At 48.6% G+C, this 27,058-nt stretch overlaps 1 protein-coding gene across 1 annotated transcript in view; it reads left to right on the top strand.

Annotated features, from left to right (window-relative positions):
- The window catches only part of LOC144891029 (uncharacterized), a 34,952-nt gene extending 11,360 nt beyond the window's left edge, over window positions 1-23,592 (top strand). Inside the window, exon 4 of the mRNA XM_078773271.1 lies at window positions 22,411-23,592. Coding sequence (XP_078629397.1) covers window positions 22,411-22,434 — 24 coding nt within the window. The 3' untranslated portion in view covers window positions 22,435-23,592. The remainder of the gene's footprint in view (window positions 1-22,410) is intronic.
- The last annotated feature ends 3,466 nt before the right edge of the window (window positions 23,593-27,058 follow it).

Consider the following 27,058-nt stretch of genomic DNA (forward strand, 5'->3'; position numbering starts at 1 on the left):
ACTCGGGTAGTTGTGGGTGTGAATCTGTTAGATAGCTGCTCAACGCAATAGGAGGGACATATTTAGTGCTAAAAATGTCGCACACATGGGTCAGAGTAAATGCTAGGGGGAATTACACCTATGTGTCACATTTAAAAGTAATGGTTAAATTTGCATGCCAGGCTCTACCAGTCGTTCCATTGCTGGGGTCGACTCGGGACGAGTCTGGTGAGAGAGGGGTGCAGTGTTGTGGTTTTATGAATAAAGGATAACCCCCCTCGTAGGTAGATGCACCACAACATGTAGCCTCGCTGTAGTTCAGTTATCTCTTAGTAAATGTAAGCGTAGTCTCCTTTCCTGTGTTTAGTTTTGCGTTGAGCATGCCAGTGAGTAGGCCTCAATTGGGCTAGAATGCCATGTGCTCGGCCTGGAACAAGTCTGGCAAGGGTGAATGGAGGAGCTGCAGGGGGAGTGGCTGGTAAGCAGCGAGTCGCCAATCAGAGCTTGAGGGGAGTGACTCACCACGGCAACGAGAGGAGGGGCATGGAACATTCTCGTAAGGCCAGGGAGGGGCCACATAAAACCCTGCCCCGAGCTCCCAGCGTGAGAGTTTTCCCCGAACAAGCAGGGAATTGGTCAGAGACAGAATCGGAGAGAATCGAGTAGAACGCGTCAGAGTCGCCCAGCCCCTGAACAAGTTGGAGTGCTTGAATTGAATTGCTTGTTATAGCCTCTCTGTACACGAATTCCCCATGCCCTGTGCCCTGTGCCCTGCGCTCTGCTGCTGTATTAATCGCGCGCTGTGGAGACGATCCATCCCGGAGCCACCTACGCCGACGACCCTCCTACCTGGGCTCCCTGCATACGTGCCGTGACCACCAGAGGGCCACGCCCGGCGAGCTGTCCGGGAGCGACCGTTGGCAAGGCGCGTTTGGCGCGTGAACTTGTTCTTCCTCCTTTTTCCCTGCGTGAGTGAGTGGGCCCTTTGTCTTGGGATAAGTTAAGACCGCTTAAGTGCCTGCTCTGTGTCTCTTCGCCCTGTACAAAGTAAAGAAACCCGTGTTCTTCCTCTTATTTGATTGTTCCTGTCCTTTCACTATTGGCTTAGCATCGCACAAACAAAACCGCTCGAATCGGGTTCAATAAAAGTAATGACACGAGTCATGTGATACGCAAACTGCTTGGCGTACTCGATTAGCGTGGCTTGTGCGAGGTCCGGTCCCCGTTTTCATGGCAGCGTGGGTACCAAAGGTACGTGTGGCATCGACCCGATACCCTTTTCCACGCTCGCTGCGGGAGTGGCGACTCGGCCTCGTGGACACGAAAACCCGAGGGGCAAAGGGGCTTAACCTCCCCCCTCTGTGTATGTATGTATATATATATATATATATATATATATATATATATATATATATATATATATATTGTTACGAATTCATGTGAATTACTATTCAGGTCTTTGCGTATCCATGTGTAGTCGATTAAAGGTTGTTGTGATTAAAGGGTCAGGAGCCCTTCTGGGAAAAAGGAGACCGGAAACGGAAGGAAAAAGACACGAGGTCCTGGAGAAGCGACGATCTTCTTCTTCTTCGAGCATCTTCGAGGGGTATCGATATCGAGCAGCGTCTAACGCTGCGTTGGGAAACCCATCTGGCGAAAGGAATTACCCCTTGACACATCCAGTTGCCGTGGGTTCGTGCACGGAACCAAGCGTCCTACACAGTTCGCCTCACCGTCTACAAGGACGCGTACGGGTCGCACCTTGGGCCTCGCGCGCTGGACAAGCCGCGCGTTGCTTTGCCCACGTTGCTTGGCAAGGAGGTGCGCGCTGCAACCGTTGTTCCCGGTACGTGACGTGCACATTTGGGAGCACGTCAGCCAGGGGTTCGTTCAACCGCCCGTGTGCGGAGAAGCCGACCATCCTCTTGGTCAGGAGGGGCCCAGAGACATTGTGAGGCACAGAGACCAAAGGGGTCGTGAGTACCCAAGGGGTCGGGAGTGGGGAAAGGGGACACACATATATAAGATGGCCATCTTAATCATATTGGTGATTGATTGTTAATTGTGGATTGTTGATGGTTGTTGATTGTTGATTCCTTGGGGGAATATATCATTGATTGTTCCGGATCCTTGGTGTGGGGTGTCTGATTGATTGGAATTCATATTGATTGCGTTACGAAAGCGCATAAATAGTATATCTTTCTGGCGGAGTTCCTGTCACGGTCCGGGGGTCACCGAGACCAGGTAGTCACCGGGAGGACCACGTAACAGAATTGGGGGCTCGTCCGGGATTACGATTTGCGGATTCGCAATTGGGTCTACGTCCGGGATCTAAAATTGTATAAAATAATAAAATAATATTTTTATTAATTAAAATTTCTTAATTAAGTATTAATTGGTAAATTTTTGGGGAAATTGGGGGTAAAGTCTTGGGTGAAGGTTAACAAATGTTAACGATAGGCACCATGGCGTTTGTGGCACAGAACTTTGCGGTAACCCCGAGTGAGGCACAGTTCCGAGCGTTACTAAAGTCGGACCTCTTGAAATTGGCCAAACATTTTAACTTGGAGGTCCAAACTAATTTGAGGAAGGCAGAGTTGCAGACCACGGTGATACAGTCTATGGTGGGATTAGGAACATGGGACGAGTTATCCTGGCAGTGGCTACCCGAAGAACCAGAAGACGTTGAGCTCCGGAAACTGGAGTTGCAATTACGGAGCCAGGAACGGATCAAAGAAGAAGAAAGGAAAGCAGAAAAGGAAAGCAGAAAAGGAAAGAGCAGAAGAGGAAAGGAAAGCAGAAGAGAGGAGAGAAGAGAAACAAGCAGAGGAAAGGAGAGTGGAACGAGAACTCCAGGAAAGGTTAGCAGAAGAAGAAAGGAAAGCAGAAGAGAGGAGAGAAGAGAAACAAGCAGAGGAAAGGAGAGTGGAACGAGAACTCCAGGAAAGGTTAGAAGGGAGAAAAGCAGAGGAGAGGAGAGCTGCCAGGGAACTCGAAGCAGAGGAGAGAAAAGCCGAAAGGGAGTTGAAGGAACGTGATCTGGCGCTTCAGCAAGAGATTAAATTCAAGGAGCTGGATTTAATGAGAGAACGGGGAGAGGTACCACCCTTGCTGATGGGGTCGACACCTAGCCAGAACACCTGGGATGTGGGCAGACATGTGAGGCTGGTTCCACCCTTCAGTGAAAAGGAAGTCGCAAAATTTCTTCCACACTTTGAGAAAGTGGCTCGACAGTTAAACTGGCCGGAGGAGGCCTGGACCATACTAGTGCAAAGTGTGTTGGTGGGAAAAGCTCAAGAGATTTATTCGGCGCTACCAATGGACCAATGTGCAGATTATGAGGTATTGAAGAAGCACATCCTCAAAGCCTATGAGTTGGTTCCGGAAGCTTACCGGCAAAAATTCAGGAATGCCAGGAAGAGGGAGAGTGAGACCCATGTGGAGTTTGCCAGAGTGAAAGAAAGCATGTTTGATCGGTGGTGTGAGTCAAAAGGAGTCGGGAATGACTTCGAAGCATTGCGTGACCTGATGCTGGTGGAGGAATTTCAACAGTGTGTCCACGAGGACATCAAAGTGTACCTGCAGGAAAAGAAAGTACCGAAGTTGTGGGACGCAGCCACCATGGCCGATGATTATGCCTTAACACACCGGATAGGGGTCCATGAACCTAACTCCTCGCCTAGATCTCCGCAGGGGAGGTGTGGAACAGCAGGTGCGGAGAACGACAATACATGGCGGCGGCCTCGAGATGATTATGGGGACAACACTGATACCCGAACGGTTCGAAATCAGGGGGCTACGGGCCCAAGACAAACTTATTTTTTGGGGGGCCCGAGGCAGACCACGAGTTTTTCCTCCGGGCCTACTTGCGCTTTTTGCAAGAAACCTGGACACTTGATGTCCAGTTGTTACCTCATGAAAAGGGACAACCCAGAGCGGAGTCCGACTATTACAACTCCGAATGCGATGGCTAGCATAAGAAATCGCCCACAGAAGAGTTACCACCCATTTATCTATGAGGGGTTTGTCTCCCTCAAGGGAGACTTGACTAACCCAAGACCGGTTAGGGTTTTGAGGGACACAGGAGCCCATCAATCCTTAATGCTTGAAGGCATTTTGCCATTGTCAAAGAGTACCGCAACTGGTGATAGTGTTCGGTTACAAGGGATCGGTGGCTGTGTTAGTGCCCCACTTCATGTCATCCATTTGGAATCCGATTTGGTGTCAGGACCGGTCACCGTCGGTTTACAAGCCACGCTTCCTGTAGAGGGAGTATCTGTGATTATCGGGAATGATTTGGCCGGGGGGCAAATTTATGGTAACCCGAGGGGGGATAAAGAGCCCCGCAGGGGAAATAACACCATCCCAGCTCGGAATGGCGACACAAGTTCCAAGTTATTTGTAGGGGGACTGAACTTCAACACAGAGGAAGAAGTTCTGACCTCTGTCTTCAACAGATATGGGCCGCTGGTGGAAGTGCGGGTGGTAAAAGACAGGGAAACGCAACGGTCAAGAGGGTTCGGCTTTGTCACGTTTGCAAGCACAAGAGACGCCAGGGAGGCAGAGAAGAATTGGAATGGTAAGGATTTGGAGGGTCGGACCATAACAGTAGGGAAGGCATTTCGTAGACGTCGAGAGGTCTACAGAAGAGGACAACTTGGCGGTAGTTTTGGGGTTGGAATGAAATTTTCCAATTCTGCGGTTGTCGGCTTTTCTATACCCCGGGTCGCGATTTCTATACCCGTCCACGTAACTATGCCTTGCTCAGGCTCGCTTTCCCCGTGCTTCTCAAGCCGTGTTACCTCGTTGCGTACAAATGCGACCTCCTGCCTCACCCTGCGGTCAATTTCCCTCTCAAATTCCTTTGTCTCATACTTGGCTTGCCCCCTCGCTAGCCCCTCGATAATTTCTTTCATTTGGTCATCCACGTCCTCCAATTGACCCCCTAATTTGTGCTCTAATCCCCCAAATTTACTTTCTAACCCCCCAATTTGACATCCCAATTGCTCCCTCATTCTATTTTCCATTCCCTCACTATCGGCCCTCATTTCTCCCATCTGCTTACTCAATCCCCCAATTTGGCTTCCCAATTGCTCCCCCAGTTTATTACTCTGAGCATCCATTTTATCTTCCATCTGCTTACTATTCTTTGCCATCTCCATTTGTATGACCACCTGTAGCTGCGCCATGAGGTCCTGCAGATCCATCCCTCCCACTTGTGCAGCGGGCACGGCCCTCGTCGCCATGTGCGAGGCACCACCATTTTGTGCGCCTGCAACCCCCACTACCGCACCTTCTTCCATTCCCTCCTCCATTACTCCCACTTCTTCCCTGGGGTCCTGGGTTGACTCTAACCCTTCCTCTACCACCTCATTTTCCGCCACCGGCATCCGATCGCCTTGGTTATCCATGTCACGATTCAAATTTAGATGTTAATAAGAAATTTCGGCCGCTCGAAATTTTGACCAAATTTTTCCAGCTATAAAAAATTTGGTTCGGGTCCAAATCCCACTCCTGACACCAATTGTTGCGGATCTCAGGGGACGGCTCTCCCCTTATCAAGGGGGGGTTAATCCCCTTGTCTTTTTAGCTGGCCGTCCCGAGTCCTTAGAAGTTATAACGCTCCTTCCGGTCGGTATTAGCTAGGGTCATTGGTCAAAGTAGTCCCAAATACCTACTTACTAACCCAACCGTAAAGCAGGGAAATAACTCCCGCTTGAACCACGGATAAGATGGATAATGCCGAGCGGTTAGCAATCCGCGATCCGAGCTATTAACAAAGGCTAAACCCGATTGTAGCGGTTCCTAATTGTGCCAACGGTACTCAATTGAGGGAAAGGACGGATGCGATCGGATTAGAGGAAACCAAGAAAGAACAAGGCAATTTATTACAAACATACAGGAGGAAAGAGGAAATGAAAGGGATGTACAAGAGGAAGAAGAAGAAGCAGGACACAGGGCAGTCTTAAAAACAGTCTTAACTTAGGACCCCAGACAAACAGACACACTCACATGGGGATTGTAGCTGGTAGGGTGGAAGTTCCAGGTAGATGGTCCATGCGATGGGGTCCAGGCTCCGGTCCACTCCAGTCCAGTGCGCGAAACCCGGCAGGCAGCTCCGCATATCGTTCAATGTGAGCTGGGATGCTTCGTACGTAATAACTGTACGTTCGTGCTAAACGCTCTCCCTCTCAAAGTCCTTTCAATGCGCGCGCCTCCAACACGTTTGTAAAAGTTCTTTGCAAATGTGCGTGCCTCCAACACCGCGTAAGTCCTCCGAAAGAAGTCCCTCTGCGCAGTCCGTGAAAAGGGCTTTGCGCTCGCGCTTATATCATGTGAGCCAAGATCACTCCGCACTTCATAAAGCCACGCCCGCCGGTGATATTCCCTCAGCCCTGGTTGGCTGGTGGGGGCTTACCGGCCATGCCTTTGACGGCTGGTTGACAGGCCACACATTGTTCTTGGCGTTTCGCTCCCTTTTTCCTCCGGCCTGACCGCATGGTTAATGGCGGCTTGAACGAACGCTAAGGCGGCTGCTGCTGGCAGAGGTGCATAATGGCATCACTGGGAGAGAGAGGTTGGCAAAATGGCCGGAATTGGATTGGGGACCTACTCTTATTTAATTGATGCAACGCATATTCAACTATTGGAAACAGGGCCTTATCTAAAACACATAATAATGAAATAACTGAGTTCCTATGGTGGCCTACATGTTGCTTGTGGACTAACTAGGGGTGCAACCTTTAACCTTTTAATAATGGGATATTTACAAGTAATTATTTACACAAGTGTGGGTTCTAAAACCGTAACAATATATATATATATATATATACATATATATATCTATATATATATATTGTTGTGGATATGAGGATTGTGTTTTTTTATTGTGTTTTTTTATTATTATTGCTTTATTCTGGACCCTCCTCACTCCTGTGTTGTATAAAGGTCAAAGGGCGTTCCCATAGTTAATTCCATGAAGCATACACGTCAGCCAATCATCGATTTCCCCCTTGTTGATAGTTATATCTTTATTATGTGTATTAGGGTAAGGCCTTGTCTTCCATTAAGATGACACTCCATTGCACCAAGTGAAACAAGATAGATTCCCTTTCATTCCCATTCCCAAAATCTCCATTTCCAGCTACATCCCCTCCAAGTCTCCATTGCCAACTGCACTGGGCAGTTTGCCAGGTTTGTTACAGCGGTGGGTTGCTGATTTCGCTCCAAAGCCGCCATTAAGCATGTGCTCAGCTCGGGGAAGAAGGGCGTGCCCGCCCATCGTCATCAAGGGCGGAGCCAGAGGGCCGTGCCGACCAATCAGGGCCGAGGCGAGCTGACCGATGGGCGTGTCCTGAAGGCCGGCGGCTTGATCGCCTGAGGTGCTATAAAAGCGCGCGCGCACTAAGCAAGGGGAGTTGTTGAGTGCAGTGGTTGGACCAAGAGACGTTGTTGAGTTGTTGCGTGCAGTGGTTGGACCAAGAGACGTTGTTGAGTTGTTGAGTGCAGTGGTTGGACCAAGAGACGTTGTTGAGTTGTTGAGTGCAGTGGTTGGACCAAGAGACGTTGTTGAGTTGTTGAGTGTGGTGGTTGAGTTGAGTGGTTGGACCAGATGAGCTTTTACAGAAGTGGTCGGACCAGATGAGCTTTTACAGAAGTGGTTGGACCAGATGAGCTTTTACAGAAGCAGATGAGCTTTGACAAGACGAGAGAGACGAGTCCTGAAAAGAGCACGCGACGTCCACACAGCAGCAACAGCGGCAGCCACAGCAGCAACAACAGCAGCTTGGGGCCTAGACGGCAGTTTTGAGCAGGGCCGTGAAGGAACGGCGGCTGCTGAACGCGCCGATCGTGCTGCAGGATCCGTTGGACCTTCCTCTCCCTCCAGCCATCCACCTCCTGCCTTTCCATCCTTTTGTGTACGTGAGTTTGTTCTGTGTGTCTTGTCCCTGGGTATTAATTAAGCTCGTATAAGCTAGCGTTGCACTGTGTCTCTAATATCTTCTGTAAATTATTTTCTTATCTTTCCTTCTTCCTTGGTTACTTTTGAGCGTGTATATAATAGGAATAAATTTAGTAGTATTGCCAACCTTTTTGTCTTCTTCTTCTTCTTCTTCACATCTGTGTCGCCTTTGTCTTTTCCCTATTGAATATCTGTGGCGCGATCCGGCCAACGTTCGGGAATCGGGTTAGTCGGGGTAACTGTTCGGCCGCGGTGCCATCCGCTCGGCAAATCAACATCCATATCCACGGTCCGTAGCAATTGGTGTCGGGAGCGGGGTTGGACCTGAAGCGCGCTTAACACGCTCAAAATTACAAGCTGCTGAAATTTGATTTGTTTTAAAGAAAAACCCGTATTTTGAAATCGCGCCATGGCTAGTCAAGGCGATCGGATGCCGGTGGGGGAACTAGAAGAGGGGTTTGGAGTAACCCAGGATCAGAGGGAGGAGAACAATGAGGAGGTGGTTGAGGAGGTTTCAGGCGTGCAAAATGGCGCCTCGCACATGGCTACGGCGGCCGCACCCGCTGCACAAGTGGGAGGGATGGCCCAAATGCAGGCCCTCATCGAGCAATTTATGACGCAAATGCAGGCGTCCCTCAAGCTGCAGAGGGGCCTAATTAAAGAAATGAGGGATGAAAGGAGGGCTCGGAGAGAAAAATTGGGAAATCTAATTGAAGGGTGTTGTAATAGAATAAAAGGGGACGAATTGAAGGACATAACTACCCAGGCCAAAGAAGTAAATGAGGGACTGGCGAGGGACAGAGTCGCATATGAAGTAAGGGAAGTGGAGAGGGACAGAGACTGCGGGTTGAGCGAGCAGGTCCCAAGGGTGCACGAGGAGGTAACGCGGGTCGAGGAGCACTGGTTGAACGAAGTTGAGAAAAGCACGGGTAACTGGACCGGGGTAGAAATCGCAACCCGGGGAAAAGGGCAGCCGGCGACCGTTGAGGTAGAAGAGGGAATTTTAATAAAGCCAGCGGTCGTCGTGATGAATAAAGAAAAAGAAGTGCTGGGAATTAAAATTGAAGAGATGACGGAGGTAGCCCGGGAATTGCAGGGAGAAATGGAAAATGTGCAAAGTCCCTGCTCACATCACGATGCTGTGCTTAATAACACCAATGAAAGTTTGCAGGTGGTGTTGGAGCGAAGGAGGAGGATCCCCCTGGTGAGTCGTGCTGTGTATTGTGCGGGGAGATTTTGCAGGAGGATGTTTGACGACAAGAGAATTGTTGCGCGATTGGGATCGAGGAAGCACCCGGGCGTTGGTGAAGGGTCGCGTGTGAAAAATAAGTGTGCGTCAAGGGGTGAGCATGTTACGAAGCGCGAGTGTGATACTGAGTGTGAGCGAGAATGCACGTCAGGGTGTACGGAGTGTGACACAGGGAGTGAGAGCAATACGGAGTGTACGTGCGAGGGTGAGTGTGACACGGAGAGTAAGGTGGTGGTGGTGGAACGTGTGCGAGGAAGCACACCTGAGTTGGTCGGGGCGCGGGTGTGGGAGAGCCCATCTGAGCGCGTTAGTGGGTGGATGCAAGGGTGCACGCCCATGGTGAGTGGTACGGAGTACGTACCGAGGGAGAGTGCGCAAGACCGTGCGCGAGGTGTGTTAAGGGAGTGTGCGAACGGCGAATGTGCGCGAGAGGTGTGGTGTGTAACAGGGAGTGCGTTAGTGGAATGGATGGATGGCGTTGGAACGCCGGGTTTTGTGAGTGTCAAAAGGGTCGCGTGTGTGTGTGGGCATGCGAGTAAAGCATCGACATTGAACGGGGCAGCGTTTAGGGCGACGGATAGCCGATGCGAGCACTCGGGGTGCGGTGTGCTTTGTTGGATGCCAGGCCCGGTGTGGATCGATGCTGCGTCGCTTCTCTTCGAAGCGTCGTTGCCGATTCGGGCTTGGCCCCGCCCTGCACGGTCGAGTCCGGGCCTTGTCGGGCGAGGCGACCGGTCTGGTTCAAGGGCGAGTGGGAGGAAGCGGACCGGTGCCCCCTGGCGGGGACGGGGTTCCGACCGGGCGAGCCTCAGCCATCGGGCCCGGGACCGCAAGGTACCGAGCCGCGATGATGCGTGGAACCTCGGCCCGAGCATGCCTCCTCCCCAGAGTCGTGAATGCCGGACGGATCCAACTACAGGCGACCAAACCACCCGAATTCATTGCTCGGCTTTGCGAAGCCGAGTTTTAATGATGTGACGACGCACCGAGGCTCAGATAAAGCGGACTGTGATGAGGGTGATACTGATAGTGTTTTTGGATTCGAAATTTTAGGATAGAAAATTTTTGAGTGGTTGCAATTGGATGAGCCAAATTGGTAGTGGAAGATGCCCGATGTGGTGGAATGGCAACTTTGCCATCTCTCACAGACCGGGGGCAAAGGAGCACTAGTTTTATGGGGTTTAAGGCAGTGAAAACTAGCCCGGGAGGGTTTGGATAATGTGTAGGGACGTAGAGATTGACAATAGGTAACGGTAAGGTTAGGTAGCTGCATTGGACAGGTAGCTGGGGACATAGAGAGGGTAGTTTGGATGATAATGACGTGGTATGTGCTTAGTTTAAAGGGAAAACGGGGAGCACTAAGTTAGCAGGGCACCAGGTAGATTAGATGATGCCGTGTGTATGGTGAACAGGTGTGATTGCACAGGTGTGCAACTGAACAGGTGTATGGAGCAGTGTTTGAGTGAGTGATGAGGATGAGTATTGTGCTGACCAAATGGTCCAGGAAGGAAGGAGGGTGCAGGTGGCACCAGGTGTGATTGCACAGGTGTGCAACAACAGGTGTATGGAGAATGGTCGTGTGAAATACATGGAGTGTGGAATACATGGAGTGTGGAATATATGGAGTATTGGAATGGATGGTCGTGGAGTGAGTATGGGGGAAACTGTGGAGTGGAGTGGATGGTGCAAAGGTGTGAATGGGGGAAGGATGGACCCCCATCACGAATACCCGGGGAGGGTAGTTTAAGTGTTAGGTAGAGGGTACAGGTAAATTGTGGTTGGATATTGGCATCTGTGGTGCGGGTAGTTGCACAGGAGTGTAGTGATGGGTGCATTAGTGTTGTGGAAATGGCTGGGCGTGTAGTCTGTTAGTGTGTGTAGTTGGTTTGGGCACTCCACCACTGTGAGGATGTCGGCCAGGTGAGGCCGCAGGTGGGCTCTGGGAGCCGGTAGAGTTGTTGTGGATGGGGCCCGAGGATCCGGAGGACGGACCCGGGTAGCCCAGTGCCAGAGGGCACCAAGGGGTGACAGGCCCAAGAGGGGCCTTCCCCAATTAGATAGGTTAGGGTGAGGAGCTAGGTAAGCTCGGGTGGCAACTGCAGTGGTGGAGGTGTGCAGGTGGGTGGACCTGCTGGGAGAGCTACATGCCCCAGTCCTGAAATTGTGCAAGGGCACAGGGAGTTAAATCGGGGGAGTGAGACCCCAAATTGAGAAGCACCACAGTTTGGTCAATGGGAATTGGTTTTTTAGAACCCATAGTGTAAGTTGGCCAATGGATTGGCAGGGAAAGACCCCGGGTAGTGTAAAGTGTGTTAATGTCATTTAGAGGATAGTTAGGATGAAGATCTCCTCGCACCATCTACATCCACTCACCTGGGATGACATACCTCCACACCATGCCAGGTTGTTTTAATTATTTTTGATGCAAATGTTTGGATTGTGAGACGCATCATGACGTGGGTGTGACATTGTGCTTCGTTGTTCCATCTCTCCCTCCTTATGAGGATTGATGATGAATTGGGTGATGGCAAATTTTGGATAGAGGGATTGTGGAGACGAATTTGGTATAAGGGAAATATGGGGAGACGTGACAGTAGCGCCGAATTTGTAAGGTGTAGATTTTGTAAATATGGGGTAAGGGCAAGGGTAGTGTAGGTGACAGGGGGGGTGACGTATGGTAGGGACGAGCTTTCTCACTTCGCTCTCCGTACGCACTTCACCTTGCATTGCCTTGTTTGATGTGTACCCTTGTGACCTTACCCCTCGCTCATCTGTCTTTTCCCCCTTTTGTCTCCCACATGAAGACCTGTGCGCCACTGGGCGCCGAGTGGAGCGTGCATGAGTCTGCCATTGTGCCCCCGGAACTCCCAGAACCAGCTGTCTGCATCGATGCACCACATTATGGACCCCATGTCTGTGGCCGAGCACCACTTATGGACCCCATGGGTTGGGGCATGGCCCCTCTGCTGGAACCGGCCATGAAGGCCCAAAATCTTGCTGGCGGACCTTGATCACAGGGCACCGATGCCCCACAGGTGAACCACACTAGTCGGCCCCCTGTGGGCCATAAATAAAATAAAAATGGACACGTTGGGTGCATTTTAATAGTGCAAATAGGCCGCCAGCAAAGAAGATGACAACATCAGGAAAATAATAATAGCCAGCAGAGGGAGCCGAAGAGCAAGAGACCACCTGCAGGGTTAGGGGTTGTTGGTTTATTTTTATTGATGACAGTGATGACTGTGCACCGATTGGTGCTTGAGGGTGTGTTGGTGCGTTTTGGGTGCTTTCATGGTGCGTCGATGCAGAGCAGACTGTCTCTCCCCCCCCAAAAGACCAATCACAGGTCCTGGGTTAGTTTTGTAAATAAAAGCAGAGCCATTGTAAATAATGCTCCCCACCGTCAGTGTATAGTTTGAAGACCATTCCGCAATTCGGTTAGCTGTGGGCATGAATCTGTTAGGCAGGGTGCAATGGAGCAGCGGGACATATTTATTTATGTTTTAAAACTGTCGCATTCAGGGTCAGTTTAAAAGTAGAGGGAACTACACCGACGTGTCACACTAAGTTAAAGTTATAGGCCCGGGACGTGCCTAAGAGGAGGAGGGTGCAGTGTTGTGGATATGAGGATTGTGTTTTTTTTTTTGTGTTTTTTTATTATTATTGCTTTATTCTGGACCCTCCTCACTCCAGTGTTGTATAAAGGTCAAATGGCGTTCCCGTAGTTAATTCCATAAAGCATATACGTCAGCCAATCATAGATTTCCCCCTTGTTGATAGTTATATCTTTATTATGTGTATTAGGGTAAGGCCTTGTCTTCCATTAAGATGACAGTCCATTGCACCAAGTGAAACAAGATAGATTCCCTTTCATTCCCATTCCCAAAATCTCCATTTCCAGCTACATCCCCTCCAAGTCTCCATTGCCAACTGCACTAGGCAGTTTGCCAGGTTTGTTACAGCGGTGGGTTGCTGATTTCGCCCCAAAGCCGCCATTAAGCATGTGCTCAGCTCGGGGAAGAAGGGCGTGCCCGCCCATCGTCATCAAGGGCGGAGCCAGAGGGCCGTGCCGACCAATCAGGGCCGAGGCGAGCTGACCGATGGGCGTGTCCTGAAGGCCGGCAGCTTGATCGCCTGAGGCACTATAAAAGCGCACGCGCACTAAGCAAGGGGAGTTGTTGAGTGCAGTGGTTGGACCAAGAGACGTTGTTGAGTTGTTGAGTGCAGTGGTTGGACCAAGAGACGTTGTTGAGTTGTTGAGTGCAGTGGTTGGACCAAGAGACGTTGTTGAGTTGTTGAGTGCAGCGGTTGGACCAAGAGACGTTGTTGAGTTGTTGAGTGTGGTGGTTGAGTTGAGTGGTTGGACCAGATGAGCTTTTACAGAAGTGGTCGGACCAGATGAGCTTTTACAGAAGCAGATGAGCTTTGACAAGACGAGAGAGACGAGTCCTGAAAAGAGCGCGCGACGTCCACACAGCAGCAACAGCGGCAGCCACAGCAGCAACAACAGCAGCTTGGGGCCTGGACGGCAGTTTTGAGCAGGGCCGCGAAGGAACGGCGGCTGCTAAACGCGCCGATCGTGCTGCAGGATCCATTGGACCTTCCTCTCCCTCCAGCCATCCACCTCCTGCCTTTCCATCCTTTTGTGTACGTGAGTTTGTTCTGTGTGTCTTGTCCCTGGGTATTAATTAAGCTCGTATAAGCTAGCGTTGCACTGTGTCTCTAATATCTTCTGTAAATTATTTTCTTATCTTTCCTTCTTCCTTGGTTACTTTTGAGCGTGTATATAATAGGAATAAATTTAGTAGTATTGCCAACCTTTTTGTCTTCTTCTTCTTCTTCACATCCGTGTCGCCTTTGTCTTTTCCCTATTGAATATCTGTGGCGCGATCCAGCCAACGTTCGGGAATCGGGTTAGTCGGGGTAACTGTTCGGCCGCGGTGCCATCCGCTCGGCAAATCAACATCCTTATCCGCGGTCTCATTCACAATATATATATATATATATATATATATATATATATATATATATATATATATACATATATATATATATACATATATATATATACATATATATATATATACTGTATATATAATCCATTACAAATGACCTTGTATGTTTTTTTATCATTTGTCTTGCCATATGTAATCCATCACATATCATGAGATGACAGAACCTCGTTAGATTGTGAATTAAACGTCGTTCCATCATTATTTAACCTACGCTCTTTCACCTACCTCATTCTCATCCACCCTCTCTGAAAAAATGTCCACTTCTCCCTTCATTGACCTTTTGACCACACCCCTTCCGACCTCACTGACTACTACAACCACACACTCTCCTCCTGCCTTGACCAGCTTGCGCCTGTAAAAACCAAAACAGTTTCTTTCACCCATTCTGCTCCCTGGTTTACCCCTGAACTCCGCCTGATGAAAACTCGTGCTCGCCAACTTGAAAGACTCCGCAATAAAACAGGTCTCACAGTTCACTCCCAAGCCTACAAGGACCACCTACAACACTACAAAGATGCCCTCTCCCACGCCCGCTCCGCCTACTACTCTCAAATTATCCACTCTGGCTACGGGAACCCAAAAGCACGCTTCTCGACAATAAACAAACTCCTCCGCCCCCTGGACACCACCACCCAGTCATTCACAGTAGACAACTGCACCTCCTTCCTTTCTTTCTTACAACGCAAAATTGACAACATCTACAACAGCTTGACCACCGCCGCACCCGCTCCCCCTCCAACCACCTGCCCCCCCTTATCCTGCCTTCCCCTGTCTCAATTCTCCCCGGTCTCCCCTACTGACCTCTCTGAACTCCTCATAGGAATGAAAACTGCCACCTGCACTCTTGACCCCATCCCCTCCAGCTTTGTCAAGGCCTCCCTCCCTGCTCTCTCTCCACTTATCATTGCAACAATAAACTCCTCTCTGTCTACAGGCATCATCCCACCATCCCTCAAAATTGCTGCTGTTACCCCCATTCTAAAAAAACCTGGTCTAAACCCTGACACCCTAAATAACTTCAGGCCCATCTCCAACCTACCCTTTCTGTCAAAAGTTTTGGAACGCGCTGTAGCCGCTCAACTCAAACATCACCTCTCTGGCAATAACCTGTATGAAACATTCCAATCCGGATTCCGCTCCAACCACAGTACTGAAACTTGTTACGTGGTCCCCTCGGTGAATACCTGGTCTCAGTGACCCCCGGACCGTGAGAGGAACTTCGCCAGAAAGCTGTATTATATATGCGCTTTCGCCACGCAAGCCATATGAATTTCACCCAAGAGACAACTGACGTTCAAGGATATATTTCAATGGTAATGATACCAAACAATTTCAATGACACAATCATCAACAATTTTTCATGGACACAACCACGGAGCTTTTCCCCAAGCAATCAACAATACATAATCATCACCAATTCCCAATTCACAATCAATTCCCTATGATTAAGATGGCCATCTTATACATGTGTGTCCCGGTGAGTACTCACACCCCCTTTCGGTCTCTGCTCCTCACAATGTCTCTGGGCCCCCTCCTGACCAAGATACTGCTACTGGTCGGCGTCTCCGCACTCGGGCGGTTGAACGAACCCCGGGTGGACGTTTCTCCACCGGGCAGGTATCGTACCAGGCACCGTGGCTGCAGCCCCTCGTGGCCACGCGGAGCGGGTACGGTAGAGCAAGCCAAACCCCACGCCGCTTGCAAGGCGCGTTAGGCCCCAACGTGCGACCCGCACGCGTCTGTTTGGACGGTGCCGCGAACGATTCCAGACGCGGGGTCGATGCACGGCCCCACGTCAACTTGACGTCTCCACCGGGCAGGTACACGTCCCGGGAATTCCTCTCGCCGGACAGGTTTCGGAACGCCGCTGTTTTCCACGCAGCGCAAGGTCGATTCCACCTTTTGTCGGAGCGGGGCGAGGAAGACGAAACCTCCTCCTTTTACCTCGTGTCTTTTTTTTCTTCCGTTTCCGGTCACTTCCGTTTCCGGCCACTTCCGTTTCCGGCCACTCCCTCAGAAGGGCTCCTGCCCCTCCAACCACAACAACTACACAACAACTTAATATACTACCCACGGATAAGCAAAGACCTGAATGGTAATTCACATACATTCACATAAATATGTAACACTCCCCCCCTTCAAGAAAGAAAGTTTGAACCCAGCGAAAACTTTCGTTGCCGGCCAATTTGGAGAAACAAACCAGATAACTCAACCCCTCCAGATTACTCCCTCTGGACTAAGTACCAACAACGACATTGTCCCTGCCAAATCAAACTCCATCTCATGACCCTCTGACTTTGACCGTCAGTTTCTTGGGAATGAAGGTTAAGGGGTTGATCAAAGATCCAAAGTTAGGCAACTCGATAGCACTTTTTCCGGGAGGCCAAGCCGAGTATTCACTACATGGATGCCTTTAGGAACGCGGAGTTCACGGTTAGTCCGTGCAGGAAAGTTCTCTACATGGGCGCCTTGAGGAACGTGGAGTTCACGCTTAGTCCGTGCATGAAAGTTCACTACATGGACGCCTTTAGGAACGGCGTTCACGGTTAATTCGTGTAGGAATCTTGGCTCGGCGGCTCCGCCGCCTTCAGTGCTTCCACTTCTCAGAACTTCCCTAATAATTATGGTGGGACCACTTGTCCCTGTAGTCCCATGAATAGCGGTCTCCTTCTCGGCCACTACTTTGACAATCCTTCCTTCGGGAGCTGCTGTAACTCAGGGAGCCTCCATAATAATATTGATTGCGGCCACCACCAAAACTACCGCCCAGTTGTCCTCTCCTGTAGACCTCTCGACGCCTACGAAATGCCTTCCCTACTGTTATGGTCCGACCCTCGAAATCCTTGCCATTCCAATTCTTCTCTGCCTCTCTGGCGTCTTTTGTGCTGGCAAACGTGACAAAGCCGAACCCTCTTGACTGTTGCGTTTCCCAGTCTCTTACCAACCGCACTTCCACCAGCGGCCCATATCTGTTGAAGACAGAGGTCAGAACTTCTTCCTCTGTTTTGAAGTTCAGTCCCCCTACAAATAACTTGGCACTTTTGTCGCCATCCCGAGTTGGTGTGGTGTTATTTTCCCTGCTGGGCTCTTTACCAACCCTCTGGTTACCATAAACTTGACCCCCGGCCAAATCATTCCCGATAACCACAGATACACCCTCTACAGGAAGCGTGGCTTGTAAACCGACGGTGACCGGTCCTGACACCAAATCGGACTCCAACTGGATGACCTGAAGGGGAGCACTAACACCGCCCCCGATCCCCTGTAAACGCACACTATCCCCCGTTGCCGTCTCCTCGGACCATGGCAAAATGCCTTCAAGCATTAAAGATTGATGGGCCCCTGTGTCCCTCAATATCCTAACCGGTCTCCGGTTAGTCGAGGCTCCATCCAGTGACACAAACCCCTCTGAAATAAATGGTTGGTAACCCTTTTGATGGCGATTTCTTACGCTAGCCATCGCATTCGGAGTTGTAATAGTCGGACTCCGCTCTGGGTTGTCCCTTTTCATGAGGTAACAACTGGACATCAAGTGTCCAGGTTTCTTGCAAAACGCGCAAGTAGGTCCGGAGGAAAAACTCGGGGTCTGCCTCGGGCCCCCCGAACTATAAGTTTGTCTTGGGCCCGCATCCCTCTGATTTCGAACCGGTGGGGTATCATAGTTGTCCACATAATCATCTCGAGGCCGCCGCCATGTATGGTCGTTCTCCGCACCTGCTGTTCCCCACCTCCCCTGCGGAGATCTAGGCGAGGAGTTAGGTTCGTGGACCCCTATTCGGTGGGTTAAGGCATAATCATCTGCCATGGTGGCTGCGTCCCACAACTTTGGTACCTTCTTTTCCTGCAGGTACACTTTGATGTCCTCGTGGACACACTGCTGGAATTCCTCCACCAGGATCAAGTCCCGCAATGTCTCGAAGTCTTTCCCGACTCCTTTTGACTCACACCACCGATCAAACATGTTTTCTTTCACTCTGGCAAACTCCACATGGGTCTCACTCTCCCTCTTCCTGGCATTCCTGAATTTTTGCCTGTAAGCTTCCGGAACCAACTCATAGGCCTTGAGGATGTGCTTCTTCAGTACCTCATAATCTGCACATTGGTCCATTGGTAGCGCCGAATAAATTTCCTGAGCTTTCCCCACCAGCACACTTTGCACGAGTATGGTCCAGGCCTCCTCCGGCCAGTTTAATTGTCGAGCCACTTTCTCAAAGTGTGGGAAAAATTTCGCGACTTCTTTTTCACTGAACGGTGGAACCAGCCTCACATGTCTGCCCACATCCCAGGTTTTCTGGTTAGGTGTCGACCCCGTCAGCAAGGGTGGTGCCTCTCCCCGTTCTCTCATTAACTCCAGCTCCTTGAATTTGATTTCTTGCTGAAGCTCCATGTCACGTTCCTTTAATTCCCTTTCCGCTTTTCTCTCCTCTGCTTCGAGGTCCCTTGCAGCTCTCCTCTCCTCTGCTTTTCTCCCTTCTAACCTTTCCTGGAGTTCTCGTTCCACTCTCCTTTCCTCTGCTTGTTTCTCTTCTCTCCTCGCTTCTGCTTTCCTTTCTTCTTCTGCTAACCTTTCCTGGAGTTCTCGTTCCACTCTCCTTTCCTCTGCTTGTTTCTCTTCTCTCCTCGCTTCTGCTTTCCTTTCTTCTTCTGCTCTTTCCTTTTCTGCTTTCCTTTCTTCTTCTGCTCTTTCCTTTTCTGCTTTCCTTTCTTCTTCTTTTAACCTTTCCTGGAGTTCTCGTTCCACTCTCCTTTCCTCTGCTTGTTTCTCTTCTCTCCTCTCTTCTGCTTTCCTTTCTTCTTCTGCTCTTTCCTTTTCTGCTTTCCTTTCTTCTTCTGCTCTTTCCTTTTCTGCTTTCCTTTCTTCTTCTGCTCTTTCCTTTTCTGCTTTCCTTTCTTCTTCTTTAATCCGTTCCTGGCTCCGTAATTGCAACTCCAGTTTCCGGAGCTCAACGTCTTCTGGTTCTTCGGGTAGCCACTCCCAGGCTAACTCGTCCCATGTTCCTAATCCCACCATAGATTGTATCACCGTGGCCTGCAACTCTGCCTTCCTCAAATTAGTTCGGACCTCCAAGTTAAAATGTTTGGCCAATTTCAAGAGGTCCGACTTTAGCAACGCTCGGAACTGTGCCTCACTCGGGGTTACCCCAAAGTTCTGTGCCACAAACGCCATGGTGCCTATCGCTAACACCTGTTAACCTTCACCCAAGACTTTACCCCAATTTCTCAAAAAAAAAAATTACCAATTAATAATTAATTAATAAATTTTAATTAATAAAAAAATTATTATTTTATTATTTTATACAATTTTAAATCCCGGACGTAGACCCAATTGCGAAACCGCAAATCGTAATTTGGACGAGCCCCCAATTCTGTTACGTGGTCCCCTCGGTGAATACCTGGTCTCAGTGACCCCCGGACCGTGAGAGGAACTTCGCCAGAAAGCTGTATTATATATGCGCTTTCGCCACGCAAGCCATATGAATTTCACCCAAGAGACAACTGACGTTCAAGGATATATTTCAATGGTAATGATACCAAACAATTTCAATGACACAACCATCAACAATTTTTCAAGAACACAACCACGGAGCTTTTCCCCGAGCAATCAACAATACATAATCATCACCAATTCCCAATTCACAATCAATTCCCTATGATTAAGATGGCCATCTTATACATGTGTGTCCCGGTGAGTACTCACACCCCCTTTCGGTCTCTGCTCCTCACAATGTCTCTGGGCCCCTCCTGACCAAGATACTGCTACTGGTCGGCGTCTCCGCACTCGGGCGGTTGAACGAACCCCGGGTGGACGTTTCTCCACCGGGCAGGTATCGTACCAGGCACCGTGGCTGCAGCCCCTCGTGGCCACGCGGAGCGGGTACGGTAGAGCAAGCCAAACCCCACGCCGCTTGCAAGGCACGTTAGGCCCCAACGTGCGACCCGCACGCGTCTGTTTGGACGGTGCCACGAATGATTTCAGACGCGGGGTCGATGCACGGCCCCACATCAACTTGACGTCTCCACCAGGCAGGTACACGTCCCGGGAATTCCTCTCGCCGGACAGGTTTCGGAACGCCGCTGTTTTCCACGCAGCGCAAGGTCGATTCCACCTTTTGTCGGAGCGGGGCGAGGAAGACGAAACCTCCTCCTTTTACCTCGTGTCTTTTTTTTCTTCCGTTTCCGGTCACTTCCGTTTCCGGCCACTTCCGTTTCCGGCCACTCCCTCAGAAGGGCTCCTGCCCCTCCAACCACAACAACTACACAACAACTTAATATACTACCCACGGATAAGCAAAGACCTGAATGGTAATTCACATACATTCACATAAATATGTAACAAACTGCTCTCCTCAAAATCACCAACGACCTTCTCCTCTCCTCTGATGCTGGCAACCTCAACATTCTCGTCCTCCTCGACCTCAGCGCTGCCTTTGACACCATCGATCACACCATCCTCCTCACCCGACTTGAATCCACCTTTAACGTTACCGGCACTGCCCTCTCTTGGATTAAATCATACCTCTCTGACAGACGCCAGTTCATCTCCATCAATAACTGCAAATCCCCCACTGCTCCCCTCCCCCAAGGTGTCCCCCAAGGTTCAGTTATTGGCCCCCTCCTCTTCATCCTTTACCTGTCCCCCCTCGGTCACTCACTTAATCCGCCGTCATGGTCTCCAATTCCACTGCTTCGCCGATGACATCCAGCTTTTCATCTCCACCAAGTCCGTCTCCACTGACACCCACTCTATCCTGACAAACTGCATCTCTGAAATAAAATCCTGGCTTCAAATCAACTTCCTCAAACTTAACTGTGATAAATCTGAAATAATCATCATTGGCCCAAAAACGCTCACAAAATCCACCCATAACTTTGCCCTCAACATCGACGGTATCCCAATATCCACCTCCCCTCTCATCCGGAATCTTGGCGTCATCTTTGACCAAACCCTCTCCTTCGACAAATACACTAAACAGATCACAAAGACAGCCTTCTTTCACCTGAAAAACATCGCCCGTCTCCGCTCATCCCTCTCCTCCACGGCTGCAGAAACCCTCATCCACGCCTTCATCACCTCCCGTCTGGACTACTGCAATAGCCTCCTCTATGGTTCACCCTCAACAATCACCAATAAACTCCAATACATTCAGAACTCCGCTGCCCGTCTACTCACCCATTCCCAGACCCGTGACCACATCACCCCCGTCCTTTACAAGCTTCACTGGCTCCCCATCTCCCAGAGAATCCAGTACAAAATCCTCCTCTTGACCTACAAAGCCCTCCATAACCTGGCCCCATCCTACCTGGCTGACCTCCTCTCCAGACACACTCCCACCCACAACCTCCGCTCTGCTGGTACCAACCTCCTGACCCCCCCCCCCATCCGGACCAAATTCAGATCCTGGGGGGACAGGGCCTTCTCCATCGCTGCTCCCACCCTCTGGAACTCACTACCTCACACCATCAGAGACTCCTCCTCACTCACCACATTCAAAACATCACTAAAGACCCACCTGTTCAGCACTGCATTCAACATTCAACCCACAGCATTTAACCCCTGACTATCACTTCTCCTTCTCCCTCCTTTTGCTTTAAATATTTCCCTATTGATTCTTGTCTTTTTGCAATTGTTGTTTTCATGTTTTGTTATGCATTATGTTTTGCACTCTGTCAAAGCGCCTTTGGGCTTCATGAAAAGCGCTATACAAAATAAATGAATTATTATTATTATTATTTACTTTTAGCATGGTTCTTAACAAACGGGCACAGAAATGTTGTCAATAATGGGAAGAAAGGGGGAGGGAAGAAAGAGAGAGAGTTGGAGTGAGAGCGGCCAGAGTTGTTCTTGTTGGGATATAAAATGCAACAAAAATAAATAACAAAGTGATGTTTTCTGGGACATACTGTACACCTGAATATTATTTTGGGACACACTTCAACGATATTTTGCCTTGCTGGAGCACACTGAAGTTTTTTATGATAAACATTGTATTAGTTGTAAACACGTGATATTTCATATATTGCAGATTGGTTGTATACACACACACAAAATTGTGACTGTGTGTGACTGTGTGTGACTGTGTGTGTGTGTGTGTGTGTGTGTGTGTGTGTGTGTGTGTGTGTGTGTGTGTGTGTTTATGTCGGTTTCATTCATTTCTTTGATTTCTATACAATTCTCTACACCCCTGGCACAATATTCACCCTAGTCTTGTTGTATGTGCTTTGGGTAGCCAGGGTCAGCTCATGGGCACACAAAAATCCTCCACCCCACCCCCACGAGGAAATTGTGTGTGTGTGTGTATGTGTGTATGTGTCGGTGTGTCGGTGTGTCGGTGTGTGTGTGTGTCGGTGTGTGTGTGTGTGTGTGTGCGTGTGTGTGTGTGTGTGTGTGTGTGTGTGTGTGTGTGTGTGTGTGTGTGTGTGTGTGTGTTGCAGGAGCCTCGAGCAACGATGCAGGTGTAAAGGAGGGCAAATATGGCATGATTGCGGACATGAGAAGGTACACATTTACATGAAGAAGAAGCAGGACATCATGGAGTTATCATTCTTCATGGAAAGCATAACATACATATAAATTGAGGGTGTTATTGATAAAATCGAGTCCATCCTATAGTTGTCTATTTAGCATATTCTTAAGATGTAATTGTTTTTTTACATTCTTCTGCAATAGGTGTGAAACCCCAAATTTATCCTTATATCACTTCGGGTTATTTGAAAAAGTGAGTTATTAACTTAATGTTTTGATTACTCCCACAAGGGAGTAATGCATTCCGTCCGAGTGTGTGTGTGTGTGCGTGTGTGTATTCGTGTGTTTGTGAACAAGATATCTGGAAAAGTTCTGAACGGATTTGGATGAAAGTTGGTGGGATGATTGCCCTTGGGATAAGGAAGAATTGATTAGTTTTTGGTGAAGCTCAGGATATTATTCCGGATCCAGGAATTTTTTGGGGGATTTTTTTTGGTAATTTTTTTTCTGTTTTACTGCATTAAAGCTTTTATTCTTATTCTTAAATGATGTTTTTCTCCTCCAATTCCAAGATATATCAAAATAAATTCTCTGACAGTTAGGGCCTACTTTCTTTTTCATTTATTGTTTTGGGGAGAGGGGATGTTAAACAAAACCTATTATTCCAACTCAACCCACGGCGGGAGTATGCGCTCCACTGAGTGGCGTTCTAGTTTATTCTTATTATCATTTTCCCCCTCAATACTTTCCTGTTCCAAAAGTGTTATTTTAAAGGCACAAGGTTCGGACTAATTGCTAAAGATTTGTGTATATCAAACCACATTGATATCTCCACCCTGATCAATCAATAAAATATGAATTTACAAAAAAAATGTATCGCAAATTACTCGTCCTGCCTTCAATAAACGTTCTTATTTCGAGTAGTTTGTCTGCACAATTCATAATGTCTTGTCAGAAGGAATTTTTAATTTTGCCTTCGCAAAGATAGATCCATGTCTTACGTTTAGCGTTCAGAATGTTCTCGGAACAGGATACTTACAACTCTCAGAGACACAATTAACATCCTTTTTACTTTTCAATGCAGAGTTTGTGACATAAAGAGCTGATACTCTCAGTCCCACCCCTTTTTGGTGGTACAGATATCTGCAATATGAAAGCTAAATATTCAACGGTTTTTTAAAGATCGGTGCACAAGCCAAGTTACTGAGATGGTTGCCATGACAACATAATATCAGCCAAGCACGGGCGTGGTCTAATCAGGTTGAGATAACGTCATGAGAAAAAGATACCTGCAATATATGAAAGTTATCAGCCTCAGTGTTAGTATTTTTTTTTTTTTTACATTTCTACTTACATCATACATTTCACTATTTTGTTTATATGATAGGAATTAGGTGTTTGGTCGCTTCTGGGTTTATTCTCTGCTCGAATATAAACTACCACATTGGTGCTTCGCAGATGAGGTGTTGCACACAAACTGCACCGTCCCTAGGATGGATGTTAAGCCGGCTGTCCAATTTTCCAGCATTAGTTGGTGGACGTAAAACATCCCATGCTGTGGTTGATGAAGAGTAGGCGAGTTATCGCCGGCATCCTGATCAAATTACATTCAACGTCCCGCCAAAATCACCTTCCTTGAGTGATGCACACTCACAAGGAGCGGCCACTCGTCCAAGATTCATTCTCACCTTAAAGCGTTATGAACACCACAACACTGCCAAGAGTATATGGACCTCCACCACATCAGTAACATCAGGACGACATGATACGTTACATAAGCTTCACATTGATATGTGCTGTTTAACCTATACATGTCTGTTGACACATTGTAAAAACAAGCAGAGTAATCGTGCCTTACGGGCGATCGTGTTCCAATTGCATGCAACACGTTTTTCTGACGAACCTTTATTTGGGCGGTGTATTGGCTTCATACTGCTCCCCGATTAAGTGCATAAAGGAAAAAAAATGCCTGCTGTTTATAAATTAAAAGCTACACCTCATTGCACTGGAAAACATGCAGACAGGAATACTGGACTGTAAAGGGTGCAGACTTGTAATACCCTTTCCAGGGGCCGATCCAGGAATTTCAAGACGGGGGGGGGGGGGGGGATTAAGGGGGGTCTGGGGGTCCTCCACCACTCACCAGGAAATTTTTAACAATTGATCGTCAAACGGCATTTCGTGCGTTCTTGGAAGTTTCTGCAGTTCCTTGTGTTCTTCCCTGGTCCAACAGTTCAACAGATTCGCGATGGCCTTATGAGGCCTGCCTTTTTATAATAAAAAAGGTTTAAAAAATCAAACATTTAAACAGCCTTGGAGGTGCACTTTGACCCCACGGCCAAGGCACACCGTCCATCAAGACTGCCCCATTGGCATACACATGCACCTCAAACCAAAGGCTGAAGCACATGGTCAATCAAAACACATGCATCCTGACCCCGAAGGGCCAGAATGAAGTGTGTGTGTGTGTGTGTGTGTGTGTGTGTGTGTGTGTGTGTGTGTGTGTGTGTGTGTGTGTGTGTGTGTGTCGTGTGTGTCGTGTGTGTGTGTGTGTGTGTCGTGTTTTTTGTGTAGTTCTGGAGCTTTCTGATATGGAATTTCTGATTTGTGTAGTTCTTGCGAAATGATTGTTATGATGTCCTGAGTTAATTAGGCTAATTAACTACAAATAATCCAGAAGAATTCCCATGTTTCTAAACGCACGCCATGTTAAGGCCAAGTAAAAAAAAAGAAAAAAGTTTCTCGTCCGGACTTTTTTGAAAAAAGGAGGAGGGAGGCCCTTACTATTTACTATTTTCATTTTTTTTGCTATTTTTTTCCAAGATGGCTGCCATGAATTGAATGACCACTGTGGCTGACTTAAAGACTCTATAGTTTGTCCAATGTAATGTGAAACATGCCAGTGTTGATTGTTACCGTAAGGCCTGCAATTTCATTTCCAAATTAGCAAATAAATATATGTTTTAACTGAAATGGCATATGAATAGAATCAATCAATGGAACATGTCATGTGTTACACCGGACAAACTATATTTGAATAAAACAAAAAAGAAACAATGACAATGTTTAAATTTGGTATGTGTCCTTGTTTAATATAAATACACAATAATACACTAATAGTACAAGAATTGTTCATATTGGGGACTACTCAGAGAACAGACCAAAAGATTGATGAAATCCTAAAAAACAACTACTGTAGTTTCATTGGAAGGCTGATCCTTCCCTCTTACAAAACCAGAAGTGGGACTAAATAATATATTGTTACTGTCGCGGTTAAGATGTTATATTGACCGAGCGGTGGTGTATTACCGCGACCTAACAGTTCCCCCCGATTCTTCCCCAACTCACCCGATTCACCCCAAACTTTGGCCGTATCGCACCGCAGCTGCCCAATCTGGAAAACTCTAAAACGACCGAATGCAAAGAGGAAAAGGAATAAGATGAGAAGACGGACAGAAGAGTAATTGGATTTATTATTATACACAAGCAAAAAGAAAGCAGTCACGTTTATTTACAGACGAGATTAGATACACAGTGCAACGCTAGCTTACCTACAGTCTTAATTAACCCAGGGACAGAACAAACAAAAGACAGACTCACACGGGGAATGATGACAGGAATTGGCTGGAAGGAGAGGATGGCTTGGAGCTGTATTGTGCAGCACGATCGGCGCGTTTAGCAGCCGCCGTTCCTTTGCGGCCCTGCTCAAAACCGCCGTCCAGGCCCCAAGCGGCTGTTGGGTGTTGTTGCTGCTGTGGCCGCCGCTGCTTTTCCAGGATTACAACAGGCTTTGTGCTTTCTGGGATGTCCTCTCCTTGGATGTTCTCTATGTTCTCTTGGTCCAATCACTCCTCACCACCGCCAACTCAACGCAACCAACGCAACCACTGACCACCACAACGCAACCACTGACAACCAAAACCACACAACTCAGCTCTGCTTCTTGGACCCTCTCTCTTCTCAACGGCTTGGGCTCCCTTTTGTCTGCCGGTCAAAGCTCATCTCTCAAAGCTTGTCTCAGCTTCTCTTTTGGGAGCGTCGTGCTGTGGATTTTAGCTGCGGTCACGCCTGCTCATTCCCTCCTCTCAGCGCCTCTCTTTCTTCTTCAAAGCTCGACTGACTTGGGGAGCGTCGCGCTGTGGGTTATATAGGCCCCGCCCCTCAACCTTTGCGAACCTCCCCGATCGCTCTTCCTCCGCCCTCTCTAGCCAAACCCCTGGCTCATGGTTGGTCGAGTGAGGCTGGTTCACTCCTCCCCTCTATGATGAGGTGGAGACACGCCTTTCTTCTCCGACCCTGCCTCGTGGTCAATGGCGGTTATTGGAGGGGAGGTAATTGCCAAACGACGAAAAGGGGGAATGGAGGTTTTGGGAATGGGAATGAAGGGA

The sequence above is a fragment of the Myxine glutinosa genome, chromosome 2, assembly GCF_964187855.1.
Source record: "Myxine glutinosa chromosome 2, kmMyxGlut1.1, whole genome shotgun sequence".
NCBI lineage: Eukaryota > Metazoa > Chordata > Myxini > Myxiniformes > Myxinidae > Myxine > Myxine glutinosa.